This window comes from Lentinus tigrinus (assembly GCF_003813185.1).
Source record: "Lentinus tigrinus ALCF2SS1-7 unplaced genomic scaffold L226scaffold_13, whole genome shotgun sequence".
NCBI lineage: Eukaryota > Fungi > Basidiomycota > Agaricomycetes > Polyporales > Polyporaceae > Lentinus > Lentinus tigrinus.
In genome coordinates this window covers 635,789-653,909 of record NW_027137922.1, presented here as the reverse complement: position 1 = coordinate 653,909, position 18,121 = coordinate 635,789, and the positions used below count along the sequence as shown (strand labels likewise).

The following is an 18,121-nucleotide window of genomic DNA, read 5'->3' as shown; positions in this document are numbered from 1 at the left end:
CGAGGCTATAAAGCAGGTCAGCGTGCACGGCCAGGTCTGGAATGCCCGCCACACGTAACGTCCTGAGCGTGTAGTTCGCTTAGGGGAGATGGACAATGTTCACTTACACCGGTACCGATATCGACGCAACATCCGATTCTGTCCTTCATCAAAGCTTGTGAGTGTACTGTTGGTCAAGCGTCGGCAGCCCCGGATTCTAGATCTGCTCAGATGCACATACAGAGCTGTAGTTTATACGCACATGACGTGAGGTGCATATGGTGGCAATATACTGACTCACTGAGCCAGCATGCTGCCGAGACTAATATTCCAACTCTTCCCGCGCCTCAACCGTCGCACTAGAAGACTGATTCCACAAAACGTTCATGAAACAACTCCCGAGATATCGATCCTGAATTTGAAGGTACACAAGTTGAGATACTTTACATCAGGTATAGTACTGGAGGCACGGTCCACGGATATGCAACGACCCAGAGGAACGAGTAGACCATCGAGAACAAACAATCATGTCTGAGTATACGTCACCGAAGTGCAAGTATACGAGGCGCTGCCAGCCAGTTACCAGTCGCCACCACCATCGAACGAGTCGCCCTGGTCGAATCCATTGTCGTAGCCCTGGTCGTAGCCTTCGGAACGAGTCAGCATGCCACAACAATTATCAAGCAGTGCCCGGGAACTCACCCGCATCATATGCCTGTTCCCGTTCACGATCTTCGTGGTCGTCGAACGCATCCATGAGCAGAGCACCTCCGACTAAACCAGCACCGCCTGATCACACGATGATCAGTGCCGTGCAGATAAACGTCGGTCCGAGAATGATACCCACCGGCCAAAAGAGCCGTTCCCATCCCAGGACCGGACTTCTTGGGAGGCGCTTGCTGTACGACCGTCGATGGCTGTGGACTATTCGACCCGAACCAACCTAAATCGTCCATCCATCATGCATCAGCTTCCCTTTCCTTCCCTTTCGTCCCTTGATAGATGAGTGCTCACCTCGGTTCTCCTGCGGAGCGCCATAATAGCCGCCCTGTTGCGGTGGCGGGCTGCCGTAGTAGCCAGGTCCTGGCGGGGGAGAGCTCCATTGTTGTTGTGGGGGAGGCTGGCCATAGCCCTGATTATACCCACCCTGAGGAGGATAAGGGCTGTAGCCACGGTTGTCGTTGGGAGGTGGTGGCCCAGCAGGCGGAGCATAACCGCTCGGAGGCGGAGCGGGAGGAGCTGGTCCGAGAGGGTGCACCCAGGACGAGCGCGGCGGGTTCTCCGCCGTGTTCACATAGAACCTGATCATACATCGTGAACTCACTTCAACTTTAGAATCACAATCCTGCGCACACACCATGTCTTGTAACTAGAAATAGCTTGGATCAGGACTTCGCTGATATCATGAAGAGATAGCTACTCACTTCTCATCGTATCGCTCGATCCAGCCAGGGGGCAGAGGTCGGGTATCTGGGTTTCGCGGAGGCCCATTGGGTGGTGTGTAGGGAGGAGGTTGAGACATCGATGCTGAGGTGAGATGAAGGTGTAGTGGAGGAAAGGACGGACAGATTGTTGCTGACTCTTATAGCCTCTCGGCACTTGGCTGGCCGTGGGCCCGAGACACCGGTCGTACCCATATACCACTATAGCTTCAGACGCGCAGCGCAAATGACTTTACGATGCTTATGCGGTTGTTACGCTGTAGAAAGCGGACGTACAATCGGGACAAGTAAGCACGGCAGCTGAGCGACACCGCGTGGGCAGTACCAGTACGGCGCATTGCCATACGCACTGCGCAGACGTGGCAGTTGCGCAATTGTGCGTAAGCAGACAGAGGCTTGCTCAATGGTGCACGGACCATTTAACGGCCGGCATTTTGCTCGGAGACTTCGGAGAACAGGGAGAACAGGATGATCTGAATATTGAATGTTTACGAACAGTCGCGAACAGCCTCGTGGCCCGTGGGCGGAGTGGCTTCCGCAGGGCAACCGCAGCGCCCGAGGTTCTCTCCGACGCCCATCTTCATCCTTCTCATGGTGGCCCACAATTGTCCTCGAAACTATTCACCTACCCTTGTGCAAGTTGTTTGTGCCCGTGTCTGTCTCGAAGGACCCAAGAGAATGCGTGGGACCGCGGCACGATGAGGAGGAATATTACAGGCAAGCAGCACTACTACCCTACTTCAGAGTTCAAATCGACCACTCCGGCCTCGACGCGCACAATAAAAACCACAGGAGAGACAAGAAGACCATCAAGCCTTGGCTTTCTTATGCTTCTTCTCCTTTTTGCCCTCCTCCTTGGAGGGAGTAGCGGCGGCGACGGCCTCCTTCTTTGACTTCTTGGGCGGCGGTTCAACGGGAGATTCGCCGTCGGAGCTGGCATCAGCAGATCCAGAAGACTCTTCATCATCATCCTCTTCTTCTTCCGACGTATCAGATTGGGCGGCGGCGGCGGCGGGCGCAGGCGCAGCGGCGACGGGGATGGCAGCGACGGGAGCAGCGACAGCCTGCGCGAGCATCATTGTGGTGAGTGCGATGTCATCCAGACACGCGCGAGGGTGCTTACAGGAACAGCAGCAACCTTGACCGGAACGGCAGCCGCGCCCGCCTTGCCCTGTTCATACACTAACTTCTGCGCGAGCCAGGTGTCCTTGGCCGCCTTGTTGCGCTGCTCGTATTGCTACAACGGCGTTGAGTCGCAGTCAAGGCAAGAGGCGAGGCAAGAACGTACGTCTTTCTGGTCCTGGGGCATCTCCGACCACAACTTCGCGATAGCGCTCAAAAGCTCATTGTTACGCATGCCGGGGTTCTTGGCCTTGAGCTCGTTGCGCACATCGTTCTGGAAGAGTAGGTACGACGAAGGGGGACGTTTAGGAGCGAGCGGATCCTTGATCTTCTTGACCTTCCTCTTTCCGTCGGCATCCTCGCCGCGCGACTTGCGCTTCTTGCCGTGCTCGTCCTGCACCATCGGCATAGGGGGCATGACGGGCATCTGGTATTGTCCATTCGCGAGCGCGGCGAACGCGCCGGGGTTTGCACCATACGGGAACGCGCCGATCATCTGCACGAGCTGCTCGGCGGCGTTAGCGGCCTCCCTCATGTTGGTCGCCATTTGGTTGAGATTGCCAATGAGCTATGAGACGACGCTGAATGGACATCGACGACGGTGAGAGCGACGAGGACGAACCTGCATCTTGTGATACTCATACGAAGCCATGTGCTCGTTCATGTTGGACATTGTTCGCAGCGCAGAGAAATATCGAGTTTGTAATCCAGGACGCGACGCGTCTCGTATACGGGAGTAAGCAGAGGTTGAAAAGGGGGGTAAGGGGAGGTTGAAAACCCTGTTGAAGAGGTAGTGATACCGGCTAGGCGTTGCGCTTGTTTGGTTGAATTGATTGTTTGTAGCGTTACAAATCGCATTAGAACCCCGGTTAGACTGGTTTCAACCACGCGCTTATCGTTTTCCCGGGTAGCCAACCGTCTATTGTTCTTTTGTTTCAAGTTCAAGGAACCAGATAGCGCACAAAGGAAACCCCATGTGTCTTGACTTCTAGGCGGTGTTGATAAGGCATTTCTTTTGCCGGGAGCGGAGTATAAAGGAGTTCAAAGCGTGGAAAAATGTGCCTGATCCGGCTAGGGGAGGAGTTCAAAGCGGAGACCGAAAGCCAGACTCTCAGCCTGACCTCTGACCACGACCACGACCGCATCGAGCGGCGAGCATCGCCTTGAAAGTCCTAGCAAGGTGACGGACGGTCGCCTGCAGCTCTCTTGCCCCCCATTCCGTCCTGCTGTGTCCACAATAAGCCCGTAGTTTTGCAGTAATCGCCTGAGAGCGCCCTGTGCAAAAAGAGTCGCGGTTGCGGATGGAATTTACGAATGCAGCAGCGTGGCTGCAAGCACCACAAATAACCGACTTGCACGACGAAAGGTCGTCGGCAACGGCGGACGACTGGAAGGACCAGAATGCCAGTGTGCAGGGTGGCATAAACGACCTACTCACCGACATCCCGGGTGAGCACGCATTCTAACGCCCGCAATCAGCGACGCGTTTCTCCCCATGCTCATGCTCGTCTTCTCTCTGTAGTCACCAATCCCCCATCGACGTCCGCCAACTCTCCAGGAACGACATTCTTCATCCCCCAGTTCTACCTTGCAGCCACTGCCAATCCCTTCAACGCCGTGCAGTATGGCGCCGGTTCGTGGCCGTCAACTTCCGCCCAGCAACTTCCGCTCTCCAGCTACTCCTCCCTGAATGGCGCTACGAGCACCTCCTCGCATTCGCAGACGCAGACGCAGCAGTCGAATTCTATGGTCATCGAGTGCGTAGCACGTTCTCGCGCCCAGTTCTGTACTGACCACACAGCATTAGCCCGGCGTTGACGACGATGAATGGCTCGGCCTCCAGCCCCCCGCCTCAATATCAGCAGCCCTCCTTCATTCCTCAACAACCGCAAACCCGCATTCAATACCCGTATCAGCAATCACATCAGCCCGCACTATCAATTAATCCCTCATTTGTACACAACAACACCTCGCATTTCCAGCAGTCGCAACAGCATCCCATCTCTCTCCCTCGGCATCATTCACATTCCCCGGCGCAACCCCAGCAACAAGGTACATTATCTCCGTTCGTTTTACATTCACCAACAAGCGCCTTCTACGCCAACATCTCCCCATCTTCGTTCTATGGTCACCCGGGGCAAGCCCAAGCTGGTCCCTCCACTCCTCAACCTCCAACCCCGCAACCGGTGCAACAGCCATCCGCACCAGCACCTGTTCCTGTTCCCCAACCAAGTAAACCTTCTGCGGAGCAGAAGAAGGCGCAATTGGCCCGGGATGTGAAGCCCCTCATCCAGCCCAACTCGTTCACGGGCGCTGGTGCCGTCTCACAGCTCGTCGAGATTCTAGACGATTATGGCATCGCTGAGGTCGAGGCCCCGACTAGACTCGAGATTTTGACCAAGATCCGGGACAATGCTGGTAATCACTACTTCCGCGCCTGGGTTGACAACACGATCGCCATGGACATTGTCAGAGAATGGCTCAAGCTCGCGTTCACGGGGAGGAATGATTCGCAACTCGTCGAGACCATCATGCCCATCCTCCATGTGAGTACTGCCGCCCATGTGTGCTTGACTCGCCCTCATTCGCAATGTACTCCTAGATCATCGACCGTCTCCCACTCTCAATCGAGAAGTTGAAGCTGTCGAAGCTGGGCAGGTTGATCATGAAGTTGATGAAAGAGCCTCCTAGTCCGGGTGAGTTGTGTTTATGCCGTCAAGTTGTGAACACGTACCTTTCGTTTTGCCGGCTCCTGCGAAGTGCTACGATGTTTCGTAGTCCGAGGTTCAGACCTGTCTGCAAGGTCTCCATGACGCGTCCAACCGAAGAACCCAAGCGGTCATCACATACGCGTCGTGAACGACGAGTAGCTTTTTCGGGTGGGTTTGTGGTGTGGTCTCAGATCAGCGCAGACAACGTCGTAGCATCGCATCACTGCACCCTGGAACAGGTCTATGATGTCTGCAAAGACAGGATACCTGTGAGTCGTGCTCGCACGACCTCATGCCGAACTTTCCGCCTCATGGGTTAGCCACGAGCTTGCCGTACAATGTATCTAACTACTGTTTTGCATGTGCGTCGACCGAAAACAATCAGCGATCAAGGACATGGCGTCGAATCTCGAACGAAAATGGAGAAAGATGCTCAATGACGAGGTGTCCGAGAAGATGGATACCGAAAACGGCGAGGGTGAGTCATGTCAGTCCGCGGTACCATGCCCTCGGCTATTGACGCGAATAACGACGACCAGACGCGAAGGGCAAGAAGCGGAGAGCGGAGAGTGCACCAGCAAAGGGGGCTCCTCCGGCCAAGAAGGCTGCTGTGCCAAGTGCGACTACGACTACGCCCAAGGCCGTCCCTGTCAAGAAGGAGACGAAGCCGGTGGTCAAGGATGCGAAGTCAGATTCCTCGTTCTTCTCGAAGCCTAAACCGACAAAGAAGGAGATGCCCAGTTTCAAGAAGAACCCGCCTGCGGTAGCTGCACCTGTGAAGAAGGAGCCGGCGGATTCGGGCATCGCGCAGCCGTCGTCGTTCAATCCGTTCGAGGAGGTACTGAAGTCGTATAAGTCGGTACCTGGGCCTTCGGCGACTACGTCGACATCTACACCACCTCCCGGGGCGGTGGGAGGCCCGCCTGCTGCGCTGCCGACGTCGAATGCCAGTCTGTCCACATCCGGGTCGGCCGGGCTGAACAAGATGGGAAAGCCCAGGAAGTCGGTGACGTGGGCACCGGACGGGAAGCTCGAGCTGATCAAGTTCATTGAGCGTGCAGTCTATGACGACGATCCTGCCACTGTCAGCATTTCCCGCTGGTATCAGTCAATGTACTGTGTGTTAATTAGAGGCCGTATGGCTACACTACACAGGGCTCGCATCCGACACATAACATCCGCGACCTCGACCGAGACGAGGGTGCGGCGCTGCACGCACACCTGTTCGACGAACAGATCGAGTGGGCAGAGCCACAACGTGAGCACGCCATCACATCGTGTCCGAGGTCCCGTGACTGACGCCGGCCGTAATGTTACAGCGCTGGAAATGCCCCCGGACCTCCAGATCCCACCACGAGGCGGCGAGAGCACAGAACGTGCGGCACAGGAGGAGCGCGAGCAGAGCGCGTTGGTTGTCCTGTACAGTTCGCCCGCGCAGATCCCCGACAGCCCCGCGGAGCCCCCGACGCAGATACCGGAGGAGCAGGTCGACGAGGGCGTGTGTATCATGCTGACAGGGCCCGAGGTCGATGCGGTGTTCTGGCAGGGGGGTGCGCCCGCGATCGTCGACACGGTGCGGCCGTCCGCGTCGGTCGCCGAGCTCGTCGGGCAGCTCGCTGCGGCGCCGCCCGACGTTGTGATGGGGGACGCGTCGCAGGCACAGGCGGCGATGCCGAACTTGTATGGGAACCTCAACGGTATCAACGTCGAGCAGCTGCAACAGCTCATGCAGCACGCACAAGCACTGAGTCAGGGCCCGTTCGCGGGCGCGCCCTCGTCGCAGGCGCAGCATGGCGAGCCAAGCCAGGGCTGGGGTCCTGGGAACCAGTACTCGGAGTATGACCGTGGCTACCACGAGAACGTTAACGGGGCTGGGGCCGGGCGCGGCGGCGGCCCCGGAGAGCCGAACCGGCGGTGGAACGAGGACGCGCAGGGCTGGGGCCCCGACCGCGGCGGGCGGGGCCGGGGCGGCGGCCGCGGGATGCGGGGGGGAGGCCGGGGCCGGGGAGACGGCTATAGAAGTACAAAACGAAAACCATGCAGTTTCTTTCAGGCTGGAAGGCGAGCACTTGAATTTGCGTGGAAGCCCCAAACAGGAAAGCTGATGCACATGCTTCACAGATGCCGATATGGAGATCAGTGCGACTTCAGCCACGAAATCCTGCCCTACTGACCGCCACCGCCGTTGCTGGCGCGCTCTTTCTGTGTATCTTATTCTTCTCTCCTCTATACATGCTATGCGCGTATGCCCCATGTGTCGTAAATTTCTTGCTAACAATACGTGTGCGCGGTATGTGGGAAGACGTAATAACATCGACTGGCGCCCAGTCAATGTTCCAATGCTGCGGGCCGCTTATCTAAGTTTGTTGGCATAGATCATCACGTCTGAATCAGCTATCTGCCCGTTCTGTCGGAGGTCCGAGATCGCGAAAAATCACCGCCCTCAACAGGCTTTTCCCCTGGTACTTATCCGGACTAGTCGACGATCCCAACCAGGGACCAGAAGTTAGAACTACTGGCATACTAGCCACTGCTCCATATGGGCGGTGTGGCCGAGTGGCAGTGCATTTGGCGTCTATTGGTCGGCTCCGTCGATGGGCAACTTGCGACTTGCTCTTCTGCGCTGACCTCGACTGGTTGGACCACAACACTTGCCTGCGAACATGGGTCTACTGACAATCATACGGAAGAATAGGCAGAAAGAGAAGGAGATGCGCATTCTGTTTCTGTACGCATGGAGCTTCAGCATGCGCGCACCCCTGAGAGTGATCATTGACGTCCAGCGGCCTTGACAATGCCGGGAAGACGACCATCCTGAAGAAACTCAACGGAGAGGACATCATGGGTATCAGCCCCACCCTGGGGTTCAACATCAAGACGTTTGTGCATGGCAAGTGAGCATGCGGTAGTACTGATAGGAGTAAAGACTGAGCTTGACCTGAACCGGCCTTTGTACAGATATACCCTGAACATCTGTGAACCACATGTTCCTCGACGCCATGAACTCAAGCTGACCAGTTCCATGAACAGGGGACGTCGGCGGACAACGCACACTTCGACCCTATTGGAGGAACTACTTCGAGCAAACAGACGCACTGGTTTGGGTCGTCGACTCGGGCGACCGCATGCGCATGCAGGATTGCAAAGAAGAGCTGCACAGTCTGCTTCTCGAAGATGTAAGGCCTCGGCCTCGGTCAGGGAACGTTCCGCCGCTCACCGCTCTCTAGCGATTGGCAGGGGCATCTCTGTTGATCTTCGCGAATAAGCAGGATATCCAGGGTTCCATGTCGAGTGCCGAAATTCGCGATGTTGGTTCTCTCCCTGGAATGCTGTCAGCTGGCTAACTCGCACTCCGTTGTAGGCTCTCGATCTTCCATCGATCAAGACGCACCAGTGGCGGATACTGCCCTGCAGTGCAGTTACTGGCCATAACCTAATAGAGGGTCTTGATTGGGTCGTCGGCGACGTCGCCAACCGGATCTACTACTCTTCGACAGCCGAGGCGACGGATCGATGGCAGTCCGGAGGTGCGGTAGAACCAAGCAATGTATCGGTGGAGAAGTAATGGCATACATGGATATGGATACGTGTACAACAGATAGCAGCTGAAGGTGAGAGAAATACAACAACGAGCCGGATGGTATCATCGCTCCTGACGATTGTTCTGGTATTTGTGAAGTTTGTCCGCCCAATGTACTCAACTAGCTTGTCCCTCAATCCACCCGTTCTACGATCTTGAGTTTCTCTCCCGGAGAGATCGTTTTGACGTGCTCAACGCCACCATGTAAGACGCCGACTCGCATCATGGCGAGGAGCTAAAGCGGGTGCAGGTCAGCCTAACGGCCGCATGGCGGACAAGTCGTCAGGGTTACGTACGTTATGTGCCGCGTTCGAGTGCTCATAGACCCCTCCGCAGAAGGCGGCGGTGGCATCCTTTCCGGTCCGGGTGAGAATGAGGGATCGGCCCCCGGGATGCTGGTCGACGAAGTCGCCGACGTCATGGATGAATCCCGATACAATTACGAGAGGCCGCTCCCCCGCTTCCTTTTGGTCTTCGCATCCCACGGCACAACAGCATCGTTAGCGTCATCGGGATATCCGGTCAAAGTGACGACCGGAAGCGGGATACTCACAGCTCTCCCAGCTGACCACCGGCAGGTCCTCAACTTGGATGGGCCACCGTATCGCGTCCTGAACCTTCTTGAGCTTCTTGAGCTTCATCGCCAGCTCGCCCTTGTTGATCTCGTTCTCGGGAAACACACGGAGGTGGGAGGCGAGTCCGAGCCCAGCGCATGTCGCGATGAACCATTTCGTGGGATCGAACTGGTACCACTTGACTGCGTTGCGATAGTCCATCGGGAACTGGTGATGGAAGTTGTGATATCCCTCGCCCATCGTGAGGAGCGCTATACCACACGTAGGTTCAGCAATACGCTTTCATTACCCGGAGTCGGAACCGTACGAAGCGGCCGGAAGATCGTGCCGCACTCACCGGAGAAGAAGTGGTCTCGCGCGGACTTCCTGTCGTCAAAGGGACTCTCCCCAAAGTAATGCGCAATAGAGTTTATGCAGAACGTGGACTGAAACGCACCCGGGTCAGCAGGCATTGCAACGCGGCGAACCTGAGAAATGAACGGGAGGTGTGCTTACGTGGTGCACGAACGTGATTCGCCACATGCCAGTGTAGTAGAAGCCACCCCACCAATCTCCCCACCCCAGTCCTGCGACGATCGCAGGCAGGGCGTAACCCACGACAGGGATGATCACGAAGTACCACCGGTGCTGCCACTGGACGACTTCGTTCTTCCTCAGATCGCTGATGTCTGCGGGGCCAGGCTTTACAGACGGCTTGATCAGCATCCAACCTATGTGGCTATAGAGCAAGCCGCGCTGCGCGTTGTACGGGTCCAGCGGAGTGTCCGTATACCGGTGGTGGGAACGGTGCCCTCGAGCCCACCAGAACGCGGAACCTTGCACCGCGCTGGCACCCATGATGGCGAGGAGGTATTGCAGCGGTCGCGAAGCATTATACGACCTGTGGGACCATAGCCGGTGGTATCCTGTAATGGCCGGTTCAGAGTGTGCTCTCGGACATGGCAGAACGTACTAACCCGCAGTAATCCCTGCCGTCGATCCACTTGTCAGCATGTGTGCTCGCCGCCCAGAGAAGCGCACCTACCTAGCATGGAGATGACGTAGTAGAGGATCGACCACAGCAAGGTTTGCGCCCGCAAGGGGGCAGTGCGGAGGCCATACAGACCAATGGCGGGTGTAATAGTGAGCACCCCGAGATTGAACCATCTCACGCGGGGCAGGAAGCCAAACAGCTTCTTCGTAGTCGACATCTCGGGTGCACAGGCGGAGGGAGTGCGGCAGTGTCCAGAGAAGCGGGAGGAGGTGGGAGGGGCGCACCGCTCGAGAGGGCCCGAGGTAGGCAATCGCAGAGGCAAAATGTCCCTCGCGCGACCCGGCAGGCTCGAGAGGGATCCGAAGATATACCCGCACGCAGCGCCCTGTTCTTGATGGACGTCACTTCTACCACCTTCGCCAGCCACGCATCGAATTTCCAGCCAGCGCGCCGGGAGCCGCGAGACGGACCTCGTTCAACTCCGATAAGGGGCGCAGCGGTCGCGAACGCCCCACGAAGCGTAGCATCAGTACATTTCGCTCGCAGCCGGACTTCATAAGCTTGCGTCAGTCCCTGCGAGGCGACGGAGATTTTCCCCAAAGGGTCCGGAAAGAGGGCGTGGCGACACGGATGACCGAAGGAGCTGTACGTTCTCAGCAGGTTCCCACTGTGGCAGGAACAAGAACCCTTGAATGAGGGGATGGGAATTCACGCGAGGAGGTAATCTGGATGGCGGGAAGGCCTTGAACGGGATAAAGGTACAACGCGTGAGCTTCGAGACGCTCCAGACACTAGAGTACAGACTTACGGCAAAGCAGGAACGTGGCTTACCAGAAGCCGAAGGCCAGAAGGCCTGCACGGTAAACGTGAATTCGGCTATAGAGGAAGTCGCAATCGTCAGGAAAACGGCAAAGAGTTGATGGGTCATGGCATCGATACGGACTTGGCGAGGGACCCTCTATGGGAATGCCGGCACTCCAGGGATGGCCACGACGCGACACTCTGCGTGATTGAAGGATGATTGCCGGAGGGAAGCACAGGGGGAGTGAGCGAGGGTCACGATGTGCGTAGCCGCCAACTTCATATACCCAGACGGCTCCGAATACGGGGGCATGGCTCAGAGACGTCTCCCAAAGTTCCGAGGCTCCCACGGAGCCAAAAGGGCTAGTCTTCCCGCTGAATACCGATGCATTCAGGCTGGGGCAGGCGGCGGACATCCGTTGAGGCTCAGGAATCCCGGTCTGTCTAACGTAGCAGTAGCAGAGAGTGTGTCAGTTGAGCAACGCTTCTCTGTTCGATTAACGGGGCACGTACCGCCGGCAGAGTTTCCCATACCTCATTCAGTCGCACTGCCCACACGCTCACCTGTTCGGCTTTGCAATCTTTCAGATAGACAAGCGAGCCATCCGAAGTCTTCAGCAACACATCGTGCACAACTATTACGTTGCATAGGGTGAATGTAGCGTACATCTATGCAAATTAGCAACGACACGGGACAGCGAGAGGGCCCCGTAGATATGTCTAGAAAACAAAGCAGTAATCATACTAATGCAACACTGGCACTCACGCAGTATCCAGGACAGGGCCAGAGAAAGCGAGGAGACAGCGGATACGGCATCGAACAACAGACAACCCACCGCAGGCCTCCGTCGAGTCAGCGGCGTCCAGCGTCAGCCAAGTTCATGGTATATCCCGCAGAATGTGCTCCGCGACCTCCCTATTCTGCTGCCACAACCACTCGCGCCACTGCACCCACTCGCTCCTGCTCTTCACCCACCCTTTACGCATCATCTCCTCGACGCCTGCACGCACCGCGGGTATCTCGCCCATGGTCAGCCCAGTACCAGCCGGATCTGACGCAAAGAACGGGAACGCGTCGCCCGTCCGGAGGGCCTTCAAAGCTTGCACCTCCGACATTGCTGCCGGTCTTGTCACCACGATCCGGTCATCGTCGATAAATCCGTATGTGCGGCGTGTGCGATTCGTGACGAGCATAGGCACGTTGAGTTCAGTCGCGAGTGCGACGGTGGAGCTTGCGCGGATCTCATAATCTGTCGAATAGTCGTCCATTCATCTGAGCACTGCCACTTGCCACAGAAAGTTAGGAAGCAATACTGACAACTGTTATCGGCGAAAGCGGGCAGGACAATGTCCGAGTTCGCTATTAAGTTATAGAACTCCTTGTATGGCAAGTCGCGATGTACGACCACCACGTTCTCGAGCTCGCCTGGCACACCCAGGTACTGAGAGCCGACGAGCAGCAGTTGGAATGGCGGGATGGCGGATTCGTGGTTGGGTTCGAACGCAGTGCGATCCTCCAGTGGATGGTATCCCCACGCTGCTGGGTCCTCTGTGAATGCAATCGTTAACACTTGATTGCCTTAGGCTACGGGAAGGAACTTCACATACCGTACAGAGATTCGATGAGCTCCTGGAAAATCCGCACATAGTCTCTACGCTCGATCTCGAACTTGCCCTGGATGACGGCCCTGACGAGATGCCTCGGAGCCTCCTTGACAGGAAGATTCGGGATGTCAAGGACGGGTATGTGTACGTCAACTGGGACATGCTCGAAGTCCGCCGCGAACAAGGATGGGTCCCGGCTGTCGGCGGCCTCTGCGAACTTGTCCCGGAAAGCTTTGGCGACACTGTTTAACATTCCGCCAGTCAGTCAGTCTACCCGGTCAATCTGAAGACAGCCGAGAGACGAGGAAGTCCAGTCCCCCCATGCTCGACCGGCGAATATCATGACGCAGGTGGCGTCCAATATCGAGGTTATCGATACCGATTGGCGAGACAGCGCCACAACGCAACCACAGACACAGCAACTCGTAACAAGTTCGGTAAGATAGCTGGGGTTCGAGTTGTTGCTGCATGGTGGGCATGTTCTTGTGTGCAAGCTCTTGATGGTGTTGGGGACGGACGGGACTGGACGATATAGACACTCACTGATCACCAATCGCAAGCAGGCGAATCGCGTTCCTCTGGGCCCAATACGGTATCCAACGCTGCCACTCCATATCTCTCGCGTTGTGGACATAGCACACAATGCTGAACTTGTGATCCGCGTCGCGCCTGTCCCACGCATCTTTCAGCGCGTCATACCAATACGGCAGACTGTGCGCCGATGCATCAAGCTGTCAGACAGGCTTCAATATATTAGAAGGATATCACGCACTCGTATTGGCACGTCCCAAGCACAATCAGGTCAACCCCGCCATCACCCGTCTCTGAGTTGAGGAAGTCGATGAAGGTCTCGTGTTCGGCTCGCACGCCCTGGTGCTTCCATAGATGCAGGTCTTCTACGACTTCCTGGAAACCGTACGGGAAAGGTTGTGCGAAAACGTGTATTCGCCCAGGCGGGTCCTCAGAATCCATGATGTCGCCGATGGATTTGGCCAGCGCCATGTACACGTCGCCATGGTACACGAACGATGTTGCGAAGGTGATATTCTTCCTCCGTACTGAGCTCGCAGGGTGCTGTTGCGCGAAGTCGACGTCGACGGTGTGGTCCGAGTCGGAAAGGCCGACGTGTGGACGATAATGTCCGAGTTCGGAGTAGTCACGGCCGAGGGAGAATGAATGTGAGAGAAGCCAGAGGCTGCCAAGCGCGAGCGCTGCCGCAAGGCCATAGGTAGAGAGGCGGCGCGAAGCCATCAGGCAAGGAGAGGACGGGCTGCAGCGAGGGCCCCGAGTCTAGCAAAGGCTTATGTGCGCGAAGGGGAAACACAACATGGGTTTTTGGGGCTAAATTCAAGACAGGAGACGAAATGAATGGCCTTGTCCCACGACGGGAGCGCTACCACCAGGCATCAGAGATGGATCTCGCGTCACCAACAATTTCAACCATCAGCCGAGTCGGAGACGATGACGCTCGTGTCGTTCCCTTGCCCAACAATAGCCATATCGGTGCTTCGCAATAAACATGTGCCCGGATCGACGTCGAGAATGAAGCCAAGAACTACTTCCAGGCCGACACCAGACAGTCTGCGTGTGCAGGCACCCTAAACGACTTATAGTAAGGAGACGGATTGCACGATATTGCAAGCGTCTGGTGACGAGCAAGCGACTTATGACGAGGTGGAGTGTTGTCAGTTGCGCTCGCATCGCCTACTCCTGCCAATCACGAAACGCAAGTTCTCGCCGGCTTCGTAAAAATGTGGTGTGTGAAGGCGCCAAAGGTTCACGAGCCTCTACCTCTCAGCCATTCCGGAGCAAACGAGACTCACAGAATGACTGAGAGGGGGTGGCCCAGCCCCTGACCAAGGTGCAACCAAAGTCCAGACGGCATACACTCGCCGACAACCGACCTAACCCGGCAACGTCTCCATGAACTTAAATGTTCGCGAGATAGGGTAGTTCTTGGCAGATCACTCTTGTCCTTGGGACATGCTCATGCCACTTACATGCTGAGTAACTGCGGAAGACGACCGGGGAGCGGTGTATAGCAAGTGAGACGTAGATGATGCCGACTCACCTTCATTCGGCGATGCGTTGCCGTCTGTTGCCGACCCGGATTTCTAGCCGGAAACCGGGAGATCAGCAAATGCGATGCGTGAACATCTTTCATCTTCAGATTGAGAACTTTGTGATTCGGATAATGGAGAAGACGTGTGTGTATGTGTGGTGAGACGTCAAGGAACGAGGATAACCAGCGGATGCTGCCAGAAGACTGTAATCTCCGATCTGCCTGCGGGCGCTACGTCAACGCCGTCATCCTCTTTTCAGTTTTTACGGTCATTACACCAAATTCACTCTCTTCTTACCCTGCTTAACCCCCGGCCCCGATTGCAACCGATGTTTCTACACCATAAGGAAGAGAACAGACGGAGGATGATTGCTTCTAGCTCGATACGAAGTTGATAAGGAAAGCCTCCGATGACTACATAAGCCCTCCTCAATTCTATTTATTATGAGTTCTATTATGTCGACGACCTCGGCTACACACCTGATGCGAACGGGGCTTGATGGGAGATGACGACAGGGCAGAGCACTGGGTCTGAAAACAAGCTTCTCCGCATATATTCCGACCTTTATGTTCAGACTCAGAGCTTCTTTAGTTCAAACCCAGAGCTTGTACTCAGACTCAGTGCTCCGCCCTGTCGTCACCTCCCATCAAGCCCCGTTCGCATCAGGTGTGTAGCCGAGGTCGTCGACATAATAGAACTCATAATAAATAGAATTGAGGAGGGCTATAGGTTCCAGCCTAGCTCTTCACGGGCTTCACCGGATTTCATGGGATGCTAGTAGCCCGGGACTTTCTACTACACACTGTCTGCGCGATGGGCTCCGACGCGGTACCTGACGCTCTCTGTCTCACTGTTAGGCTGAGTTTGGGAGGGATGTTACGGTGTCCACGACCGATGTGAGAAATGCAACGTCTGGAGTCTGTAGATCAGTGGCGCCAACGAGTCTGATCGCGGGGATCTGCTAAGGGTATGTCGCGCCCACGGGCCCGCTAAACGTGGCGTGCTTCAGGCATGTTTCCCACACGATGTCACTGCTGTCAACAGGAGACCTATCCAGACACTCCGAGCTTGATCCTAGTGTATCTCTAGTTCCAATGCACGTTGCAGGCGCGCGACGTTCTCGACTCAGGATACGAAATCCCAAGACCACACGAATCGATCGCTGTACGCCCGATGGCTGTGTGATTTGATGACATAGGATAGGGCAGCTGAATAGCGAGTAGTATATCCGAGACACCATTCGCCGAGGTCCAATTCTAGAAGAACGTAGAGGTGGGACGTAAGAAAGGAGCTATTCGAATAACATACTTGTGGCTCGGGCTGAGTCTTGAGACGACTAAGTCTTGTCTGTCAAAATCTTTCGGGCCACTCCCCTATTCATCTCCCAGACACCCTCTCGCCACTCCATCCACTCCCTCCTGCCTCGGACCCAGCCCTCCTGGATCATCCTCTCTACGGCCTCACGCACCGCTGGCATCTCGCCCATCGTCTTCCCGATGTCGGCAGGGTCCGATGCCAGGAACGCCGCCGGGTCTCCAGTCCTGAGCGCCTTGAGTGCTTCCACCTCCGGCATGGCCGCCGGGCGCGTGATGACTGCGCGCACGTCGTCGATATATCCGTATTTCTGACGGTGGCGATCTGTCACCAGGAGCGGTATATTGAGCTCTGTTGCGAGTGCGACCGTCGAGCTCGCCTGGTTATCGAAATCTGTCATGTGTGGCAATAACCACCGAGCGGCGGGCGCAAGACCGCAGCGCGAAACCAGGGGAAAACGTCAGCCAAAGTTCTATCTCTGCTCTTTACGGCACGTAGACGGTGATAGGGATAGGCACGGGTGACGACACTTACATCCATTATCGGCGAAAGCAGGCACGACAACGTCGCAACTAGCGACGAGTGCATAGAACTCCTTGTAGGTGAGGTCGTGATGGATGCTGACGATGTACGCGAGCTCGTCAGGGATGGTTACGGACCCCGTCCCAACAAGAAGGAGTTCAAACGGAGGGGCTGAACCGCCGTGGTTCGGTACGAATGAACGGCGGCCATCCAGAGGATGATAGCCCCATGCGTCTGGGTCCTCTGGTGTGGAGTCCTTGAGTAACTGCGTTGTTAACGGAGGAAGATTCATACCATGTAGCGAAACGATGAGATCCTTGAATACACGATTATAGTCGCGACGGCCTGGATCGAGACTGCCTTGGATGACAGCCTTGGACAAGTACCGAGGAAGGGGCTTAGACGGCAAGTTCGGTATGTCGAGTATGGGCACATGAACATCCACCGGGATATATTGATAGCCTGCAGTATATAGTATCGGTTCCGGACTGTTTGCGAGGTCAGCAAATCTCTCGCGAAAACTCTCAGCAACGCTGAGAACGGTCAGATGAGCCTAACTTCTCGAGCGTGAACTGAGCAAATGTGCTCACTGGTTCGCGATGGGCAGTAAGCGGATCGCGTCTCTGCGAGCCCAGTAGGCGATATGACTTTGCCAATTCATGTCTTTCACATGATGGACTCCGCAGACGATCTTGAACTTGTGCTCATCGTCCCGTCTGTTCCATGCGTCCGCCAGGGCATCTTGCCAGAGCCTCAGACTGATAGGTATGAGTAAGTATCATTGAACGACAGTAATGGACTAGGCATTCAATCACGTACTCAAACTCGCATGTCCCGAACACGAGGAGGTCGACGCCGCCATCACCCGTATTCGCGTTGACGTGTTCAATCAATTGGTCTTCTCCAGCGCGGATACCACGATGCTGCCATAGGTCCATTTCGTCTATGAGTTCTTGGAAACCATAGTTGAACTCCGGTGCAAAGAGGTGGATGACCTGGCCGTCCACGTCCTCCTCGTCCATGACATCGCCCAGAGTCTTCACAAAGACCATGTAGACGTCGAAATGTGCGCCAAAAGAAGACGCCACGGCTACATTCTTCCTCTGCCGTGAAGGGAACAGTGTGCCGTTGGTGACATGCCCTGCTGGTGAGTGTGACGTCGGTGCGCCTATCAGCGTGCCAAGCTCGGTGTATTCACGTCCAGAGAATGACTGTGACAATAGCCAGAGGCCTCCGAGGATCAGAACGGCCGTCAGGGCCAGGGACAAGGTGTTTCGCGCCGGCATGAGGGGACCGGGAGGAAGGAGCGGACGAGCAGCGATGACATGCTTTTTAAAACGAGAGAAAGCGGGCATCTGCCAAGAAGCAGGCTGTGGCCGCGCGGGAAGACTAGTATGGGCGAGTATCTCTGTATCTCGTCTTCCATTTTCCGGG

The 18,121-nt window shown here is 56.1% G+C and overlaps 8 protein-coding genes across 8 annotated transcripts; 2 read left to right on the top strand and 6 right to left on the bottom strand.

Moving 5' to 3' along the window:
* Positions 1–259: 259 nt before the first annotated feature.
* Positions 260–1,501, bottom strand: L226DRAFT_560752 (uncharacterized protein; the record flags this gene model as incomplete). Its single annotated transcript, XM_067683384.1, has 6 exons — positions 260–626; positions 682–768; positions 827–922; positions 994–1,280; positions 1,337–1,348; positions 1,404–1,501. 6 exons carry the CDS (start codon positions 1,499–1,501, stop codon positions 559–561), a joined length of 648 nt encoding a protein of 215 aa, XP_067535183.1. The 3' UTR covers positions 260–558.
* A 375-nt stretch (positions 1,502–1,876) lies between these two features.
* Positions 1,877–3,291, bottom strand: L226DRAFT_535487 (HMG-box). The gene is made up of 4 exons (XM_067680914.1): positions 3,166–3,291; positions 2,710–3,111; positions 2,545–2,658; positions 1,877–2,485 (listed from the first exon to the last, which is right to left on the bottom strand). Exons 1-4 carry the CDS (start codon positions 3,214–3,216, stop codon positions 2,231–2,233), a joined length of 822 nt encoding a protein of 273 aa, XP_067535182.1. The 5' UTR covers positions 3,217–3,291; the 3' UTR covers positions 1,877–2,230.
* A 364-nt stretch (positions 3,292–3,655) lies between these two features.
* Positions 3,656–7,545, top strand: L226DRAFT_535485 (uncharacterized protein). Its single transcript, XM_067680913.1, has 9 exons — positions 3,656–3,992; positions 4,066–4,300; positions 4,351–5,089; positions 5,146–5,239; positions 5,640–5,732; positions 5,794–6,338; positions 6,410–6,512; positions 6,574–7,315; positions 7,376–7,545. The coding sequence occupies exons 1-9, from the start codon at positions 3,845–3,847 to the stop codon at positions 7,425–7,427; spliced, it is 2,751 nt and encodes a 916-aa protein (XP_067535181.1). The 5' UTR covers positions 3,656–3,844; the 3' UTR covers positions 7,428–7,545.
* A 372-nt stretch (positions 7,546–7,917) lies between these two features.
* On the top strand, positions 7,918–8,819 carry L226DRAFT_463754 (GTP-binding protein; the record flags this gene model as incomplete). The annotated part of the gene is made up of 6 exons (XM_067675810.1): positions 7,918–7,982; positions 8,038–8,148; positions 8,213–8,229; positions 8,285–8,430; positions 8,482–8,562; positions 8,616–8,819. 6 exons carry the CDS (start codon positions 7,918–7,920, stop codon positions 8,817–8,819), a joined length of 624 nt encoding a protein of 207 aa, XP_067535180.1.
* Positions 8,651–10,767, bottom strand: L226DRAFT_78784 (uncharacterized protein). Its single transcript, XM_067687244.1, has 7 exons — positions 10,434–10,767; positions 10,366–10,377; positions 9,905–10,314; positions 9,747–9,834; positions 9,388–9,660; positions 9,131–9,306; positions 8,651–9,069 (listed from the first exon to the last, which is right to left on the bottom strand). Exons 1-7 carry the CDS (start codon positions 10,597–10,599, stop codon positions 8,968–8,970), a joined length of 1,227 nt encoding a protein of 408 aa, XP_067535179.1. The 5' UTR covers positions 10,600–10,767; the 3' UTR covers positions 8,651–8,967.
* Positions 10,673–12,084, bottom strand: L226DRAFT_78836 (uncharacterized protein). Its single transcript, XM_067687245.1, has 5 exons — positions 11,950–12,084; positions 11,697–11,852; positions 11,326–11,623; positions 11,191–11,258; positions 10,673–11,124 (listed from the first exon to the last, which is right to left on the bottom strand). Exons 1-5 carry the CDS (start codon positions 11,998–12,000, stop codon positions 10,936–10,938), a joined length of 762 nt encoding a protein of 253 aa, XP_067535178.1. The 5' UTR covers positions 12,001–12,084; the 3' UTR covers positions 10,673–10,935.
* On the bottom strand, positions 12,063–13,760 carry L226DRAFT_546001 (uncharacterized protein; the record flags this gene model as incomplete). Its single annotated transcript, XM_067682386.1, has 5 exons — positions 12,063–12,433; positions 12,502–12,732; positions 12,792–13,030; positions 13,332–13,499; positions 13,561–13,760. The coding sequence occupies 5 exons, from the start codon at positions 13,758–13,760 to the stop codon at positions 12,063–12,065; spliced, it is 1,209 nt and encodes a 402-aa protein (XP_067535177.1).
* Positions 13,761–16,187: 2,427 nt separating this feature from the next.
* L226DRAFT_463709 (uncharacterized protein) lies at positions 16,188–17,709 on the bottom strand (the record flags this gene model as incomplete). Its single annotated transcript, XM_067675806.1, has 5 exons — positions 16,188–16,558; positions 16,700–16,930; positions 16,982–17,220; positions 17,278–17,445; positions 17,507–17,709. 5 exons carry the CDS (start codon positions 17,707–17,709, stop codon positions 16,188–16,190), a joined length of 1,212 nt encoding a protein of 403 aa, XP_067535176.1.
* Positions 17,710–18,121: the final 412 nt, after the last annotated feature.